General features: G+C 38.1%; 1 protein-coding gene across 1 annotated transcript in view; it reads left to right on the top strand.

Moving 5' to 3' along the window:
* NIT2 (nitrilase family member 2) overlaps positions 1 to 20,092 on the top strand; it is a 570,156-nt gene that overhangs the window by 69,796 nt on the left and 480,268 nt on the right. Inside the window, exon 3 of the mRNA XM_044071381.1 lies at positions 7,506 to 7,626. Within this exon, the coding sequence (XP_043927316.1) occupies positions 7,506 to 7,626 (121 nt within the window). The remainder of the gene's footprint in view (positions 1 to 7,505; positions 7,627 to 20,092) is intronic.

Below are 20,092 nucleotides of genomic sequence, written 5' to 3' on the forward strand. Positions count from 1 at the left end.
AAGAGAGTTTTATTCCAGGATGTTCCTAGTGCCCAGAAAGGATGGTCCCTGGAGGCCAATTCTGGACCTCTCTCACCTCAACACTTTCTACAAGGTTCCTTCTTTCTACATGTTGTCCCTTCAGACTTTATTTCCTCTCATTCTTCCTCAAGCTTTTATGGCATCACTAGATATCAAGGATGCTTACCTTCACATTCCCATTCCCATTCATCCCCTTTACAGGAAATTTTACGTTTCTCTATTTCTTCCTTGCATTTTCAGTTCTTTGCTTTGCCCTTTGGCCTTTCTACTGCCCCAAGGGTATTCACCAAATACCTAGCACCTGTAACTGCTTTTTGCAGGTTCAAGACATCCAAGTTTTCCATTATTTAGACAACCTTATGCTTCAGGCATCTTCTCGATAGATCTTGTTGCAGAACCTTCACTTCACTATCTCCCTTCTGAAAAGCCTGGAATTCACCATAAACTTCACAAAGTCATCCTTCACTCCTTCTCAGTATCTTTTCTTCAGGTGCAGGGTTCAGACAAACCTTATGCTAGCCTCTCTTCTCCCTGTGAAGGCTCAGTTACTGTTTTTTTTCTTCCAAAGTCTTCTCTCTCTACATTTTGGCACAGCCAGTGAGTTCCTCAGACTTCTGAGATTCATGGCATCCACCATTCCAGTGTTACCATTAACCAAACTTCACATGAGGAAGTTTCACTGGTTCCTGAAAACAGTCTGGATGCAGCATGCACATCCCCCTAGAGGCTTTGGTTCCCCTTCTTCCTTGTCTGAAGAAGGAGCTCCATTTTGTACTAACCTTTCTTTTATGCCCAAGATTGTGATTGAGTTGTCACTTAATCAGTCCATTCATTTCCCACCTTTTCTTTTCTCCACAATCACCTAGAGAGACGGTATTGCATACCTTGGATGTGTATAGACAACTCAGATTTTATTTGGATAAAACCAAGACTATCAGGAAATCTGATCAGCTTTTTGTTTCTTTTCATCCCAAATCCTTGGAATTACCTGTTTCCAAGCAGACTGTTTCCTGTTGGATTTCTAAGGCGATTTCCTTTTGTTATATTTCTCATGGTAAGAGCCTCCTCTTTTCTGTTAAGGCTCATTCTACTAGGGATGTGACTTCTTTTGGTGCTTTTTTCAAGGGTTTGGACACTAACTCCATTCTTGAAGCAGCTACCTGGATGTCTGTGGATACTTTCACCAAACACTACAAGTAAGATGGAATCTCCAGAACTAGAGCTGGTTTTGCTAGGGCCATTCTTCATGGCTTTCTAGAGAGCTCTACTGCCCCTTCCTTCTCCCACGTTTCCCCATGCGCTTTGGCACTCTCCCTCATGTTATGAATACTACAACAGTAGAACAGAAGGACATAGTGTATTTGTGTAAAATCTTACCATAATGATAGATGTCCTTCTCTTCACTTTTGCAGAATTCTATCCCTCCCTCCTAAACCCTGTTTTTTGCTTTTTCTTATAGATGTATGATTTACCTATTTGTTTTCTTGGACTGACGTTCCTTCTGGAGCATTCAGATCTGTGTTCAGTACTTGTGGATGTCGCTTTTATGACCGACATATGTGGAGAGCATATGTGCGACGTCTCACGTATTCCTAAGTAGTAAAACTCTTTGGTATACTGATCGGACGTCAGGTTGCCCATGACAGAGAATCCCACATGTTATGAATACTGCAACAGTGAAGAGAAGGACATCTATCATTATAGTAAGCGTTTACACAACTATACTTTATTTCCAAATTACCATTGCTTACTTATTTTTGTAACTTTGCATGAATCTTTATTTATGTCTCACTTAATATTGCTAACATTGGCATATGTTTCTATTTTCTTTCCCATGTCATTTTCCCTGTTGATACACTTCGAACTCCGCCCAAAGCTAGTTGGTACAATTCAACTTACAGACAGCATTTTGTTAACAATTACAGTTCACAGCCTCATAGTTGTATACTAGGCTAACAACATCCAGGGCCTTTATAAATCTAGCCGAGAAATCCAACCCAATTGTGTCCCTATGTGTCATGGGTGTTTATTAGGAGGAGGTATGTCAGAAAGTTTTTATAGGTTATGTGGGGAGGGTAAGTCAGTTTGGGCATTATTGTCTGATTGTCTGTCAGAGACATAGGAGCCAGACATGGGGTGAATTTCTAATTTCCCATCCATTGGTCAAGGCTACACTTAGATAGGGTTAGGGATGGACACAGCTTCACATGGATGGAGAACCTGTTCCAGAGCATGGAGATCCTCTGAGACACATATCTGTCTCTTCAACATGTCTTATTTGTCACAGTCAAAATTTAAATCCTTGGATGTAGTGGTTCTGATGTTGTTCATCTTGTGGATGTGTAAAAGGTCCATCAGAGCTGGATCAGAGGATACCTTGTATGCCAAATCACTTCTCAGTAATATGTAGGAGACAGAGTTTAGACATAGGGCTTTAAAGCGATCCGTAGAGAACTCTGTGTTTATATGCTGGATTCTCCTGGTAAGGAACCTTTGTGGGTGCTCCGTCTGTTGCATATATCTGGTGAGATACATGCTGAAGGGGCATGATACTCCATGATGAGTCTAATAAGGGCTGAATACAGTGGCAATATGACTTTCTTGTACCTGGATGCCATGCCCTTACTTATAAGTTGGACAACATAGAATGATTTTCTTAGTACATTGGCCTGTTGTTGATCAAAGGCCAGATTACTTTCTGCATATGTTCCAAACCCCTGACTACTGAGTCAACTACTAGGGGTGTTTTATCAATGGAGCAATTAGCGTGGGTGGCAGTTTTCCTAAAAGGCACTATAGTGCATGTCTTGACACTGAGTTTTAGTCTGTGACTTCGGTACCAGTCATTTGTCTGTGTTAGACCATTTTCTGCAATGTTTGTGTCATGGGTGGAATCTGTTATAACTCCCAATTTGCATTTCTCTGTGAACTTGGTCAGCCAAAGGCCATTAATATTAACATTTACCTCTGAAAAAGTAGATGCCAAATAGAAGTGGTCCCAGCACAGAGCCTTGAGGTTCCCTACTGGTGACCAGTCTCTTAGTGGAGGTGGTATTACCAACCCCGACTTCCTGGGTCCAGTCTGTGAGCCAGCTTGCAATCCCCTGAGTTATGTAGGGGTATATGCCCAGTTCGGGGAATTTGTCAACTATGCCTGAGTGGGGTGTTGTATCGAACACCTTAGCCAGGTCCAGGGAGGCAGCATGCACCATTTTCCTCTCATTCATCACCTTGGTGATCTTCTCAAAAAAGTGCACCAGGTTTATCTTCCCTTGACAAAGCCAAACTGGGTTGTGTCCAGTGTCTGAAGGTTGCCTATGTATTTGTTGATCATTTCCATGATAATTAATTCCATGGCTTTGCATATTTAGACTAGTCAGACTAAATAGGTCTGTAGTTTCTGGGGCTGGTTGATGGTCCACCCTTGTGAAGTGGGATAACTGTCACAGTCCACCATTCTCATGGTACAAAGTCTGTTTTGAGGACGTAGTTAAAAAATGACTCAAGGGCTCCTCATAGGTCATGTTTCCAGCTATTTAGGAGGCATCCCGGGAAATATCAGGTCCCACTGAGGTTGTGTTTGTGGTCTTGACGAGCACTGCCAGGACCTGCTCCCTGTTAATACTGGGGGGGTTATCTAGTAGGTATTTTTCTGGAGGGAGGTGGGGGAAGTGGCATGTGAAGTTTGAGCTGAATTTGTCAGCAAATTTGCTTTGTCAGTCTGCTCAGTAAAGATGACATCATTGACAACCAGTGCGGCACACTGATGTGTGCTGCCTTTGAGGTTTCAGACATAGCTGTAGAAGGCCTTGTGGTTGTCTGCAGCCTCTGAGGCTATCTTGACCTCATAAATGGCTTTGTCAGACTTAATTAGTCCTCTTAGTTTCCTGTTTAGTTTAATTAGAGAGCTGTGATCATTATTGAAGTTGCTGTTCCCGATTTTAGTCATGACCTTTTTCCTTTTGTTATGTACTCTTTTAAGGTTAGGATTCCACCAGTGTGGTTTGTATTTTGATTTTGTTTTGGGCTTACTTCTGGTAGGTACAGTCGCCTCTTTAACCATTAACATGGTTGTACAGGATCTCTGTGCACAATTCCACATAGTTTGTTGTGAATGTGGGGTTGGGAGGGGCATTGGATTTTGATAAACTATTACTTAATAGTGTTGGGGTTACTAAGTTGATTTTTATTTTGACAGAGACAGCTTTGTGGTCTGGGATGGGGGTGGGTTGCAGCACTCTCCCATATTGGTGAGTACCAGGTCCAGTATGTTTGAAATTCTGGTGGTTGTGCACACTATCTGGTCAAGGGTATTTGTGTTAATAAAGTCCAGGAATTGTTGTGCCTATGAGTATGAGGCAGTGTATGTTTTGCAGTCTTTAGAGGGGTAGTTAAAGTCTCCCACGAACAGGGTATTTGATTTAATGGTGAGTGGTGCCAGGAAATCTAGGTATGAGCTATGGGATTCTAGGGCCATGGAGGGTGACCTATAGCTTGCTAGGACATGGTATGGGACTTTGTCTATGGTGATTTGCATGTGGACAAGTTCCAGGGTACCTTCTTGTTTACCCAACATAGAATGATGCTTGCTGCTAATATAGACTGAGACTCGTCCACCTTTTGTCCCTGCCTGTAGCGCTGATGGTCTAAATGTGTGGAAAGCACTGAAAGCTTGCACTTCAGGATTACTTTCTGCAAATTTAAACCATGTCTTTTTAATGGCACAGACATCTATATTCTCCAGAGTGAGGAGAGCTTGTAAGATATGGATTTTCTTGTTTAGGCTCCTAGCATTAAGCAGTAACACCTTTTGATTTCTTTGTGTTTTATTTGCTATGTCAGTAGGTTTGTCAATTTGGCATTGTCAAAAAATGGCTTTAAGAGGGTGGATAAAGTTTTAGCCAATATTTGGATGTTTAGGGTAGACAGTTGCAGACCATCCTTTGCAAAGCAACGTGGTCTGTTGAGCGTGTCCTCCCATGTTGACAGATATCGAATCCCCCTAGAAGGACATCAGAAACTAAGCCGATTATTGAATTCAGCCATCTTTTGTTCATACTGTGGCATCATCCTTGGTGAAGGTAGAATGCTGAACAGTGCAAGGCACATGCCTGTCTAAGACACATATATATTCAGAAACATCAACAACGTCTGTCTTCATATAGTCCAGGAAAATATGTCTACAGTCGTTAATACCCATATGAACTATGATAGAATCATACTGATACCTGTGGTGTACTGACTTGAGGGTGTGCATAACTTGGCAGAGCCTGGCTCCAGATAAGCAACTAACTGTTATCTTCTCCTTGTTCAGTCTGGTGAGTGGGACATCTCTGTGTCATACAATGGAGTCCATCTGACAATAGTCCTGGGTAATGTGTTGTCTTGCTTTATGGGCTTTGCTCTTGGGGCTCCAGTGGGTGTAGGAGCATGTGACGTGCTTAGTGTTTCTTTTGTTGAGTGCTTTAGAGATTGCTGAGGATAGGTATTACCATTTATAAGCTTAGGAGGTCTTTGAGGTTTGAAAAGATTACTTTTTAGTGCCTCAACATAGGTTGGTCTATGAATGTGGTGGATACTATGTGGAGTGGAGTGGATGTAGTTTGTGTGCTCTTGATGACTTTGGTTTGTATGTAAGATTTTGTCTTGAATGGAATTATGCATTTGTTTGAAAATTGTATATCCATGTTGTCCTGACCTGTATTTGGATTGGCTACTGTTGGTTGTGGGCTGGGTTATACAGAGGTCTCCTTGGGTGGTCTGTGGAGTTTGCCACTAGACTGGGTTAGATCGTGCTAAAATTTGATAGTAGTGATGTTTAATGTACAAACTAGATGCTCTAAGCTTGTCTCCGAATATTGGCTTTGTTTTAGCCATGCTAAGTTACAGGTTTCAGTTCTAAGGGAAGTTTTCTAGATAAAACTAACTTTCTGGGCATTTGTGTCTGCACAGGACACTGCTAACCTTTTGATGTAATGACACCAAGAAAGATTGCTTGTGAGTGTATTGCTACAACAAAACTTAAAACTACCATTACAAGGCAATTTCAAGTATTAAGGACCTTTAGAAAGATTTAAAGACAAAAATTAACAAAAAGCAAAAATAAAGCAGTAGCAGCAGTTAGCTAAAGTGCAAAACAATAAAATAACTATCTTATTTGCCAAGGGTGGAGCAGGATTAACCAAGAATCCCTTCAGAGCATGGCTAGGTTACCAAGCAGATGTGAGCTCTGGGGAAAATGTGCAGGAGACAGTTTGCATTAAGGAAGGTTTACTCAAGTGCAATAATGGCTTGCTTGGTGGGCACTTAGTGTTATGGATATATGGAAGACAATGGGTTGGAAAGTATTTAAATAGGTCGCACAACAGACAATAGCAATGAAAGAGGGGAGGAAGGGACTTTTGAAGTCAGATTACTATAAGGGGCGGAAGCTAGAGGCGCAGCCTTTTAAAACCACAAGAAGAAAAGGTCGGGAGGGTTATGGAAAAAAATTCAAACTAGAGCTCAAGTCCTGTTGTTAGAATGTCAGAAACTTTTAGCTTAGTCCCTTAGTGTGTGTGTGTGTGTGTGTGTGTGGGGGGGGGGGGGGGGGGGCAGACTCAAACAACATAGGAAAAATAGTAGCAAGGTAAACCGGCACTGTAATGCAACTTTAAGCAGGTATATACAGATGTAAGTACTGAAGCACAAATCTTGGAGCAGAATTCACAATACTGCCAATTCTACCACAGAATAAAGTACCAAACTATGCAGAAATTTACCAGTAAGGCTTTACTAAATGACTAAATGAGGCTCAAATCTGACAGTAGATCACAGTCCTGCCACAGCTGTGAAAGAAGCTATAGGATTATCCAGAAGGGATTCACAATACAAAAAACATACCTTTTACATGTAATTTTACTTATGAAAACAGAAATGCAGTATAGTGTATGAGCAGTAATACACAATCTTTACACAACTACAAACAAAGCTACAAGACTAAGGTCCCAGAACAAACTATAAAAAATGCAAAAAGATAAATGGACAAAGAGCAAAGTACAAAAAGCAGTGAAGTGCAAAAAATATCACCACACAGGTTACTATAAGTACAATTTAAAATATTTAAGCAGAATTTAAAGGAAAACCTTTTTTTCTTCCCTTTTGATGAAAAGCTTGCATCTCACATCTCTGAGTTTGACCTTGTCTTTACAAAATTGTTAAAATAAGTTGCACTACTATTCCTCTAGTTCCTCCAAGCAGAGACTGCCTGCAAGCTATTGTCCTCTATACTTCATTGCACATCACACAATTTTAATTCCTGCAATAGTGAAATTATTAGTTTTATTATTAACAAGCTGTTATGATGAGTGTAGTCAGATAACTGTATGATAAAACACAATCAAAAACACGGTATCGTAGTTTGGAGCTGGTGACTGATAGGCTTGGAAAGGCCAGGAAATAAACAACAGTGCTTAACTGTTCATGTTTTTCATGTATTCTTTTAGGAATGTTTCAATTCTCCATATGGAACCAAATTCTTTCCTGAATATGCTGAGAAAATTCCTGGAGAATCAACACAAATGCTCTCAGAAGTAGCAAAAGAAAATGGAATATATTTAATTGGAGGTAAGAGTTGCTGTTTTGCCCTTCAGACTCTGATAGTTATAGAATATTGCTGTGTTTGACAGAGGCAAAATGGTGTTTAAAATTAAAACTGTGCATCCAGAAGGTTAAATGATGAAAGTGAGTTTTATATTTTAATTCACTGATCTGGGTATTTTTTGCATTTTTTTATTTCACCATTTGTGTTATGATTTTTAAGCAAAAAAACTTTAGTTGGCATGTTTAATTGGTGCTATGATGTCTGTTTTGGGTTAATGATCTAGGATATTTGTCAGTTGCTTTATTAATTATACAGACTCACTGGAAATACATGAAGCTGAGGTATTGGAAGATTTTACCATATTTTTGTCATTAAAAGTTTTTTGTTGTTAATGAGATTTTGCCTAAATCTAGGAACCTTTCAAGTACTGCCCTTGATGCTTAGATATGTTTTACCATGCCAGTTCCTCCATGAAGAGGAGCTTCCTTCATTTGTCAGGGTTACCTTTCCGTCTCACTGTGGGTGGACATTCCTTCTATCTGGCCTTGGCTGCTGGATTTCTCTGTAATTCAGAAAAGTGTATAATTTTATATTACTTGTTAGTAATGGAGATGCCAAATCATTGTTCTAGATTTTGCAGGTGGATGCTGACTAATAGCGAGGAGTTGAACTGGCTGACAGAAGGGAAAGAACGCTTATTTAATTGAGGGATGATGTGAAAGAGTTCATTTAATGGCTGCCTCTCTATCTTGTGAGCTTGGCAGCTTCGAGAGAAAAAAAAGTGCTGATTGGTTGGGAGGATAAATTCAACCATAATACATACCAAGGAGAGCCCTCTTCATAGAAAAACTGAAATTAATCTGTCTATATAACCATTTAGCCATGTGTATCTGTATATCTATATCTATCTGTCTCTTTCTCTGTGTATATGCATATCTTTATATTTAGCTGTTTATAGATATATATATATATATATATATATATATATATATATATAAAATGTTATTTTACTTTTTATAGAATAGTAATGGAGAGTTGGTAAACTATAGAAGAAATAAAGAATGTAGTGAGAAAAAGAATAGAGGAAGGGGGAGAACAGTCTACTTGGATTAGAGGAAAGAGAAAACTGTTTCCTGACAGTTTGAGCTATGAGCGTATAACTAGTTGCAGTAAAATTAAAAATTCTGTCCGTATTTTTGAAATGGTCTGCACTGTGGAGTGGGGTACTACCAGGATCTTTATAAGGTCCCTTCAAGGAGAATTTGTCCTTAATGTCCAAATATCTCTTGAAAATATTGACAGTTGGATCTTAATCAATTAGTGGGACCACTTAGCTGTCCTGATACCTTTAGTTTAACACAGTGTAGCTTTTTATGTATAATACAATTGCACGATTCAGCTTACCAAGGCTGAATTATTTTTCTTATGCCTTCTTAAGATCACGTGTGTGTGTGTGTGTGTGTGTGTGTGTGTGTGTGTGTGTGTGTGTGTGTGTATGTTTGTGTTTTCGTTTTCCTCCACTGATGTCACCAGTGATTTCCATATCTTCCCTACACTTTATCAAATGTAGAGTGAACAAGGTTCCTTGCAGTTGTGCTCTTCTTCCCTGTGTTGAATTCCCCAGTCACTGCTTTCTACAAGACGTCTGTGCTGGTGCTGTTTCTAATTGTGTGTCAGAAGTGATTCATTTTGTTTTTGAAATTTCTCCTTTCTTATTGTTTGGCTTTGGAGTTTGGTATATAAAGGTTGGAGTGATGTGCAGGGCTTTCCCCACCATATGGGGTACGAGGGGAGCCTGGGCACCTGCAAAAACACTTATTTTAAATTGGGGGGTAAGCTCCTGATAAGTTAAAATCCAGTGAGCTGTGACCTCTATGAGCTGAACATCAGGGACTTTGATTTCTGTTAATAACTAATGGCTTTGTTACTTCCTAAGGGATGGGCATGTAAAAGTATCATCTTGTACTGAACCCAATTATGTCTTTTAGACTGCACCAATAAAAAGTGCTGCACAGTCAGGCTGATCTTTTTAGTTCAGAGCCTTGAGAGCAAGGATCCTAGATCACTCTGCAATAACTGGAGTTCTGATTCTTCTTAACCTCTACAAGTACATCATCTTAAAGGGGATTACTGATAAATATTTGAGCAACTCTTAAAATAATCCTTATCTTGAAACCTAATTCTGACAAGCATAACCCTCTTAGCTACAGACCCATAGCTCTCATTAATAAAGATATAAAAATGTTGACGTCTGTCCTAGCAAGTAGAATGCAGAAGGTTCTGGCTTTAGTTATTTCCTCTGAGCAAATAGGTTTCATGAAACGACAGCTATGCGATAATATTCTCACTTTAGATCCAGAAAATGACAAAAGAGGCAACAGAACAGTTTGTTGTAAAATTTTAATGTAGACAAACTCCAAGTAATAAGTGCTTTCACATTTCCAAGAACGTTTCATCAGACTTTAATACAGCAGTCATCTTCCATCTAAATTAAATAGTGTCATTACTATTACAATCTCCAATCACATACTAAAAGTAATTATGACATCACGAAGACAATTAAAACCCTAAAATTCATCATTTATAAAAACATTAAATAATCACAACTAACAACTCACTATATCTATAGAACAATACTATTAGCAAAAGTCTGACTAAATGTCATGGTCTAACTTAACTTAATAATAAAATTAGTACAAAAATACCTAATGTGCATAAGACCGAACTGCTACACATTAAAACTAAATAACATGATATAATAGTCCTAAAACACATCATGAAATACAAAAATAATGAATTAAATATATAAATTAAATACATATATAACCTAATATATCAATAAAGTTTTTAATGTGCATAGGGCCGTGCCACTAAAAAGGTTTTAATGTGGTCTTATCATTCAGACCACATACTCGATGTGCTTGTAGATGCATTATCCATCTATTTCCTGTTCTGTATAGTTCTTAACATCTCCTAGTCTACCAGTCTTTTTAATCAATTCTAAGGCTCTGAATTTAAATTTATGTGCCATACCATAACTCATCACATGCCTAGCTAGCGCATTGCCTTCATCCTCTCTGTTTATGGCATATACGTAGTCTCTGACATGTTCCCTAAGAGTTCTAATTGTCTTGCCCACATAGAAAGATTTACATATCTGACATTGCACCAGATATACCAAGTCCCTAGTCCTGCACTCAGCATAATGTCTAAAAATATATTCATGTCCAGTATTTGGATGTACAAATTTATTATCACCTGCCATGTATACACATTGGTTACAATACAATGTCTACAGGAGGACGTTCCTTGTCTTTGAGAATATACCTCCATTTTATTGTCATCTTCATAACACAGAATCTTTGCCTATCCATCCAATTCTTTTTGTTTCTATTAATTTTGGCTTTTCTATGGCTTTCTTTACTCACTCTCATTTTTTGTACCTTTCCTTAATATCATTTCTTTCTCATCAATATTTTGAAGTCTTCTGATTAGGATCCTTTGTTTTTGCTTCATGTTAGCACTATCATCCATTATCATAGCCTTGATCATTTTAATTCCTTAATTTGCTATATTTGGATAGATGATTTGCAGTATGTGCAGGATTGTGATTAGCAAATATAGTTGCATTATTTTACTGCATCAGAAATGACATGTCTTATAGCATTATGTTACTATTCAATTTATCATCCAAAAAATTATTTACTGTTCAAATAGCTATTCAAAGCTTATTAAAATATGTAAGTAGCAAAATTTACAATAAACTCATCCAGTACTGCTTAGTTTCAAGATTTCAAGAAAATAAAATAAAAATAAATTTATATAATGTTATATTTATGCATCCACTAGCGGTCTCTTTAGATACAAGAAGTCTCTCTCCCAATGTGCCAAATATTTATAATGTTTAAGCATTTTCATCCACATGTCATGTAACCCCTCTGGTCTGTAGATAATATTTCTTGTCAATATAATAATGTTGTATATAAGATAACATTTAAAACCTGTTTTAAGTGACTTTGTCCATCCATATTATTAAGTTTATATTGATTGTTGCATATATATGTATATTCATTAACTCTATTTAATTCATTATTTTTTGCATCACATGTTGTTTTAGGACCTATATTATTATTTTTATTTAATGTGTGACAGTTTGGTTACTTATGCTATTGATATTTTTAGTAATTGTATTATTTATATTATTAAGTTATTAAGTTAAGTTAGACCATGACATTTAGTCAGACTTTTGCTAATAGTATTGTTGTATAGATAGTGTTATGTTGTAGTTTGTGATTTAATGTTTTTATAAATGATATAGATTTTAGGTTTTTAATTGTCTTGTTTGTTGATATCATTACTCGTAAAATTAACTACTTGGAGTTTGTCTTTTATAAATTTTGTTTACAACTGTTTTAATTGTGTTCTTTTTTACTTTTTTGGATTTATCTATATTTGCTCTTAATGGCACTAACTGTTTGTCCATTGTTTTTGTTTTTTGTTTTTTTACCTGAGCCTGCAGTGCAACAGCTTTGGCTGAAGGCTGAAATAACTTTGAGCTTGGAGTTCTCTGAGGATGTATGGGCATGGAGTCTCTTGCCTTTCAACAACTCTTTCTATTAAAGAATCCACTTCTGAGACTAATCACTGTGGATCGTATGAAAGAAAGGTGGTGAAGACTGTAGTACTCAGAGCATAAGATGTTATACACTAAACTCACTAGATTGGAAAATAAAGAAGAATAAGTTAAAGACCACAAAGTGGCAGAGACAGCAGAGACAGAACCAGGAAGCGTTTAAGCGTTAGCCGATTAAAGACCTGTATTGAAAGAAATGCCTTGGTCCTTATACTGCTTGTATCCAAATTGTTAATAGAGTGGCAGAGTAAAAATGGCATCCATCTTTAATCTATAGAAGCTTCACATTTTGGCAATACTATCAAATAGAGTGTCAGATTGACAACACAGATCAGGAGTTGCAGGAGCTGAGACAGAACTTAAACCCTGCTGACATGAGATTGACATTGTCAGTGATCTCTACATGATCTCACTATGGTACTTGACAGCATTGTTTTCAAGAGAAAAAGAAAGAAAAAAGAAAGGGGGATTTAAAGAATTTCCGAGAAAGAGAATGTTCTCCTGGCCTAGAGGCCTAGAAAATGTTAGGCCTGTTACGAGCAACTGTAGAGCCTTTAACAGATATTTAGCGATACAACTGCTTTCTCCCCTGCTTGATCGCCAGATGATCGCCTACACGGAAGCCCACAGCACCAGAGGCAGTAAGATTAATTGAGATTAAGACTCGACGGATTGGGGTATGCACACCCGAAAGAAAGTGAGATGAGGACAATAACATATGTCAATGTCAAGGAGGCAGAAAAAAGAGAAGGAATGTACATATACACTGGCTATGTCAGAAGGCTGTGGGAATACATTCTATACTTTTCCATTATCGGATTAGGCTTCATTAGCAGATTATATTCTCGACAGGTTCATGGATCAAGAAAGCGGAAAGGAACAGAAGAGAGCCACACAGAGAGAGATGAAAGTGCCAGAAACCTACACCGAGGACTTATTCATAAATATTTTCATATGCTAACGGACTTATTAAGTGAGGAGTCAGGTGTTGAATAAAGCCCCTCTGATTTCATTCTGACCAAAGGAAGTCATTCACATGTTAGAAATAGAGATATATAATGTATGTTTTACAACATTATAAAAAATGTTATATTTGGTCAATCTAACAGGACTCTGGATTGGTGGTGCTCGCATGGCGTCGCCTCACAGTTGAGCGTTTCCGATTGATTCTCAGTTAGGCGTCTTCTATTATTGGTGACATCGTGAGCACGTCCTTCATTGAGGTTCTGCATTGAAGGCCTGGCATTAGCTGGGCAGTAAACTCTGCCAATCGTGCTGACGCCGGCCACAGGCTGTGGTTTCTCCTGGCGAGGAAAAAAAGAAGAAACAAACAAACAGTAAACAAACAAATATTTTCATAAAAATATTTTCAAAAATCTTCAATGTACAAATCACCATTTGCATTTATTGCTATGAATATGATTGAATGCAATTTATGTGTATTCAAAATTAATGTTAATAATGTTTTGTAATGTTAGTTCATGGGAAAGAAAATGAATTAAAAAAAAAGAATGAAGTTTTGCAGAGAATTGTGATATTTGTGATTGACAAGGGCAGTAGGCTAGTTGTTTGTAGTTGTTTTAGACCATGAAATGTAGGAAGATGGAATGGCTGAAACCATACCTGATAGTGAGATGTATCAGATTTTGAATATTGACATTAAATGGGAACCATCAAAAAGTGTTCATAGTAGGTGTGTATGACTTACTTTTATGTGATATGATAAATACTCACTCACTGTGGATTATGTATTGTAACCACCCCCACCCATATTATGTATTGCCAACATCATAAGCTGCTGACAGGTGCCCAAACACCTGTGTCTGTAAACACAGATAAAATGTTTAAAATGGACAAACCCTGTCCATGTGCTTTGTCTGACATTTGAACATGGTCAGAGCAGTTCCGTTCACCAGGTGGACAAGCCTAAACCCAGATCACCACATGAACAACCTGATAGGTTTTGGTAGCTATACATTCTGTAATGGCCAGGTCATAGTCACAAATGTATTTATCTGAGGTAGAGGTCTTTTGTAGTGTCATCAGTTTGGATAGAGCAAAGGCACTGGATTTGATATAGTATCCAGTATGCCTTTTTATATCTCTGGTAGGACTCCCTTTGAAGAGGCAGTACCTAGTCTACACTGGCTGAAGTGTTAAATATTTTTTGGTGGAGTGTGTACATGTCCTTAATAAAGACAGACTGTTGCCTACCAGTAATTCCTATTTTGCCGATAATAGAAAAAATAGTGACTGGTACTTCCCACTGCTGAGCTATGTCATGGACCATACTGACCTCACTTTGCCAGTTTTAGGAGTTGATTCCTGAAAACTACTAACTAGCAGGTATAGATGAAACGCTGTAATTTTCTTATATTCACTTTGCTCTTACTCACAGTTTTCAGCCCCCAGTTGGCCCATTAGTTCTCTAAACGCAGAAGGTGAAGGTTATTTGAAAGAGGATTTCATTAAGGAAGCCACCAGGGCTGGTTCATGCTTCCTTAGTTGAACCCTACCTCCTCTGGCTGCCCAGCAATAACATATAGGAGGGAAGCACAATGACAACAGTACTGAGCCATCCCCGATGTCAGCAAAAAGTTGAAGTCATCTAAGAATCACACCCGCCAACCACTTGGTTTCCTGGTTTCTACCATGGAAATCAGACCTCGCTTGTTTGCAACTAGGCACATGCATACCTCCACCTTCTACCTGAGAAAGTTGAGTAGACTGCCCTCCTTTATCTCCTTTATCTAGTGCTGTGTCAGCTAATCAAACCCCAAAGCCATTGGACTTGAGATGTTATCCATCAGGCCTTTTTTAAATATCCAGTAAGACTCCCCTGGATGAGGCAGTGCCTAGTTACACTGACTTAAATGTTACTTTTGGGGGGTGTACAGATCATTCCTCTGCACCACAGTACTGGGAAAGAAAGGCATACCTTTATGTAGAGGAAGAAAAACATTTGTTTTTTCAGCTGCAGGTAGCAAGTCCACCCAAAACTATGTCTTAAGCGATGTACTTTTGTTGGCTTCTGGCTGTAGCTCAGGATGATACCAGTAGCCCTAACCTGAGTTGCTCCCTACCAGTTCTTATCAGAATTGTTCCTTACCTGATTGGAGGTTATAAGACTTGATAATATTGTACTGTACCGTAATTAACTGGAATGAGACTGAGAGCAAAAGTCTTTATCTGTTAATTACCCAAACTCATGCTGAGCAGGTGCCCATTTTTCCTTTATCGACTAAGTGTTGTGGACTTTTTAGAATAAATTTTTCAAACACTGTAGTTTATTTAATAAAGCTTTATTGGATGTTTACAGCATCTGAATTCTGTCTTCATTAACAGTACTGATAAACAATTAGTGTTCAAAGTTACTGCACATCATGTTCTGATTGCCGTGAACAATGTAAACTAACATTAGTCTTTATATGACCTATCTTCTGTACTCAGGCTTGAGTGTCTTGTCATCTTCTCTGAAGTAACAGGTCGAATGAACTTACTAACCTTAACTGAACTACTATCCTGAACACAGCATATTATATTGCTTCAGTCCAGTAATTTTCCTTATTTACTTCTCCTAACCTTGGTCTCAGGCTTTGTCTCGTATGTGCAACATTCCATTAAGGAACATTCTGTAGCTAGCAAGATTGCATCTTTTCCTTGAAAAAAGAGCATTCTGTCTGCACACTTTATTCTTATCTTTCCTTTCTAATAAACTGTCTGTCATGCTTGACCACCAAGGTTATTTTTCTTTCTGCTTAATGGTCTTTTATGCATAAATGAAACACAATTTATTTTACCTCTTAGCTTGTCTAATAACTACTTTAAAATGGAAGTCCCTAATCTAACAGTTGCCCCTGAGATCCCTGACAAAAGTCTACAGGGACCTACTTCTGTAGTTACTTTACATTTGTATTGCTAACTACTATATACAGATTCATGCTGCTTGACTCATAATTTGAAAAAAAAATTATTTGGTAAGCCTGCAATTTTAATTTTGACTGTTCGGTGTCACCTAGGCATTTATGGCCGGTTTGTATTGAAGTCTTTTAACTTTATGATTTGAATAAACTTGCAGTTTTAATTTTGACCACTATGTGTCACTTGAGCATTTATGGCTGTTTGGATTGAAGTCTCATAACTTTATGATTTTATTTTTATATTACCTAGATTTATAGTCTTTAGAGCCTTTAAGTCTAAGTTCTGATGTATGAGTGATATATTTAAAATTGTACATTATTTAACCCTCTTTTGCTTGAGGAAGAGATCCTGCAAAATCTATCTGTATACTGTTCCATGCTTTCTCTGAAACTGGTATTCTCTCCAACTGAGGTTTTTTAACATAGGGTTAGTATGCAAACATATTATATACTCCTTCTAAATTTCTTTACATAGTTTTTTCAACTGAGGATTTTAAAACTTCTACATGACCTAGAGTGGATGGTTGTATTTTATCAGATGCTTAGCCAATAATTATGTAGAGCAAAAGGGCCCCTTGTTCTGTTTTGTACACATACAGCCTTACTCCTGGGACTGGACTGGCAACTTTGCATTGTGGCCTTTTATCAGCATCCCCCTGCATGTCTTGGATCTTTGCCAGATTTGCCTCTACTGTTTAGCCCACTTGGCTTACCTCTATTATACATTTTACCCTAATCTCCTTCCACTGCATTGGATATAGAGGAAACCCCTCCTTGGCAGCATTTTTTGCTGTTGCATATTGTGTAGCCCATCAAGCATGATGGCTATTTTCTGAAGACTAATCGAAATCTGCACTAAAAAGATAACTTTATAAGTGGCATTGAAGCATAATTACCATATTCTATGTTAACTTGTGTCTATACATTTTTATTTAAATTTGCTCCCTAATGCTACTTACCTTTTTAACTTTTATGAATATTTATGAGCTATAATAGTTTACTAAAACCTATACTTTCTGTATTTTAAGTCTATACCTTTGCATTGTCTGTTAGTGTCCTTAATTTCTGACTAATGTACAATAATTATGTAAAGTGCACTGTAATTTGTGAACGTGCACTGTAATCTGTAAACTAATTAACACATTAAGCCTGACCTGTTATGCCTTGAGTACATTGAATAACTATTACTACCTATTGCTAACACTAAGCATACGTGTTTGCTACTGGAGTGCCCATAGCAACACCTTTTATTTGATGAAAAAAAACTTTTATCAAATATAAATATATTATTTTCTAGAACAATGTCTAACATTTAACATAACATCCCTATTATTTTTGAGTTAGAAAAAATACTATTAGCATGTAAAAACTGTCAAATACATTCTACACCATAATCAATGGGGATGACCGTGAACAGGGACTTAATACCCATGGTAACCAATAAGAAATCAGTAGAAGTATTAGCAGTAGACCATTTTTTTCAAGCTAATTAGGAAATCTTTAGTATCCCTAATATAGGTACTACTATATTTTAAAAGTGGAGCCAATTGCTTTTCTAAATACTTAGAGCAGTAGTAGGCCATCCATTACCTGAAACAATGGGTCTCATGGGCGGAGTCGTAAGATTCTTATGTATTTTTGGGAGCCCATATATTATAGGAAAAGTAGGGTTAGCAGTAAACAGATAGTTATAAATTTCAGGCGTTATTTATCTTTCCATCAATAAATCATAAATATACATTTTAACCTTATTAGCAATAATGTTAAAAACAAAAACTTTATTCACTTCCTTAAAAGTGCTTTCATCCAACAAAAACCCATACATCAAACTTTTGTATTGCTGTAAATCCATGATTACTATTTTCCCCTCCCTTATCTGCTTGCTTAATAATTATACTATCATTTTGACATAAACTATGCAGTGCTAAATGTTCCGAAACATTCAAGTTATAAAATTTACTACATACAACGACATTTTTAAAAACTACATCATACAGATCTTGCTCACACATAGTTTCAAAAGCTTTTACAACAGGCAGAAAAGCACTTGATCTTCTTAGGCTGTCATTCTGTATATTATCACTGTCCTTATAAAGCAGTTTAACTCATTCACTCCAATGGAGCTCTGGAAGATGTTCTTCATGTTTCACTGTTGCAGTCATTACATTTGGGTAATCTGCTGGCAGGTTGCCCTCAGTCGGCCTGAATTCCAAAGTCTTGGGTCCTGCGTCGGTTTCTGTCTCCTCTTCCATGACGTCAAGTCTTCAGGGGTATAAAACAAGCAGCTGAAGCCATTTTCTCTAGTCTTTCTTGCCGCGCAGTGCCTGAACAGAAGCATTTCGCAAGTGCCGGTCGGCCGACTCCTGAAATATTCGAGTTTGAGTTTCAGAACCGAAGTCTTCACTAAAGCTAAGTACCCCATTGGGGAAACTTTTTTCTTGCTCCATACAGATGTCAGAAAAAGTTAATAATTGTATTACTTGTGGGAAGTAAATACCTCATAAGGATTTCCATTTATACTGTATTCCTTGCCTAGGCCCTGATCACTACGTGCCTGGCTGTCGGTTTTGTGCTAGATTTAACTAGCGCACTATTAAGCGTCAGTATATTTTTGCCTCAAAGTATTTTGGAAACAGATTTAACTACCCAGAAATGTCATCGGATAGCAATCCGACTACCGAAGTACATAAAAAATGCAAAGAAAAGGACAGAGAGAGACAGTCGAGGTCCAAAACCGACGACGAAGCTTCTACTAAGCCAGTTGCCGGTTCGCCGGTACTCAGTGAGGCTCTTTCGCAGCCCCTGATACCCGCTACTTTCGAGTCTCAGGCCCCTACCGACACCCATGTGGAGTCCGGCATGCCGTGAGATACTCAAAGTATTGGACCCACGGATGTATCTCCCTCAGATGGGTCCGGAGCCATCACAGACAAGCATGGAAAGTGGACGCCCTATCCTTCAGTTGGAAAAACCTATCAGTTTACGCCTTTCCTCCTCTGCCTCTTCTTCCCAAGGTCCTCCTAAAAGTCAGAGAAGAGAAACCAAAGATGATACTAATTGCCCCCGCCAATACTGGTATCCAGTCCTAAGGAACTTGTCTCAATACCCAGCTTGGACCTTACCTCAAAGACCTCAACTACTGTCCTAGCAAAACAATCATATCCTGCACAATCAACTCCAGACACTGAACCTGGCAGCATGGCTGATCATGTAGTTATACAAACAACACCACTCAGTAAAGCTGTGATGGATGTCATTTTGGAAGCCAGAAGGCCTAGTACTAGAAAATCTTATGCTGATAAATGGAAGAGATTCTGTGCTTGTAATCAAGCACAAGGAACTGATACAGCAGAACCAAATATTCCTCAGATATTACAATACTTGACTGAGATGCTTGACAAAGGCCTATCTTTCTCATCAATTAAAATCCATGCCTCTGCCATTTCGGCTCATTACAATACAGAGCCACCAATCTTTTCTCATCCTTTACTAAAGCAGTATCTTAGAGCTTAGAGGAGCCAGAAATTTAGGGCCTCCTAGAAGATCACCAATACCTGCATGGGACCTCAATTATGTGTTGGAAAAGCTCACCCTGCCTCCATTTGAACCAGCTGCTACTGCTGATATAAAGTTCTTATCATGGAAAACAGCTGTGCAACTAGCAATTACTTCAGCAAGAAGAATCTCAGAGCTACAGGCCCTCATGGCTGTGGAGCCTTTTATCATATTTTACCCAGACAGGGTGTCTCTGAGGACAAATCCAACATTTATGCCTAAGGTGGTTTCCAGTGTGGCTCTTAACCAAACTGTTCATCTGCCAACCTTTTATCCAAATCCGCAGAACAAGGGGGAGAGAATTCTGCATTCCTTGGATGTACACAGACAGCTAAGATTCTACTTGAGCAGGACTAAATCTCTAAGAAAAACTGAGCAATT

The sequence above is a fragment of the Protopterus annectens genome, chromosome 5.part0, assembly GCF_019279795.1.
Source record: "Protopterus annectens isolate FY-2018-M chromosome 5.part0, PAN1.0, whole genome shotgun sequence".
In the NCBI taxonomy this organism is placed as follows: domain Eukaryota; kingdom Metazoa; phylum Chordata; order Ceratodontiformes; family Protopteridae; genus Protopterus; species Protopterus annectens.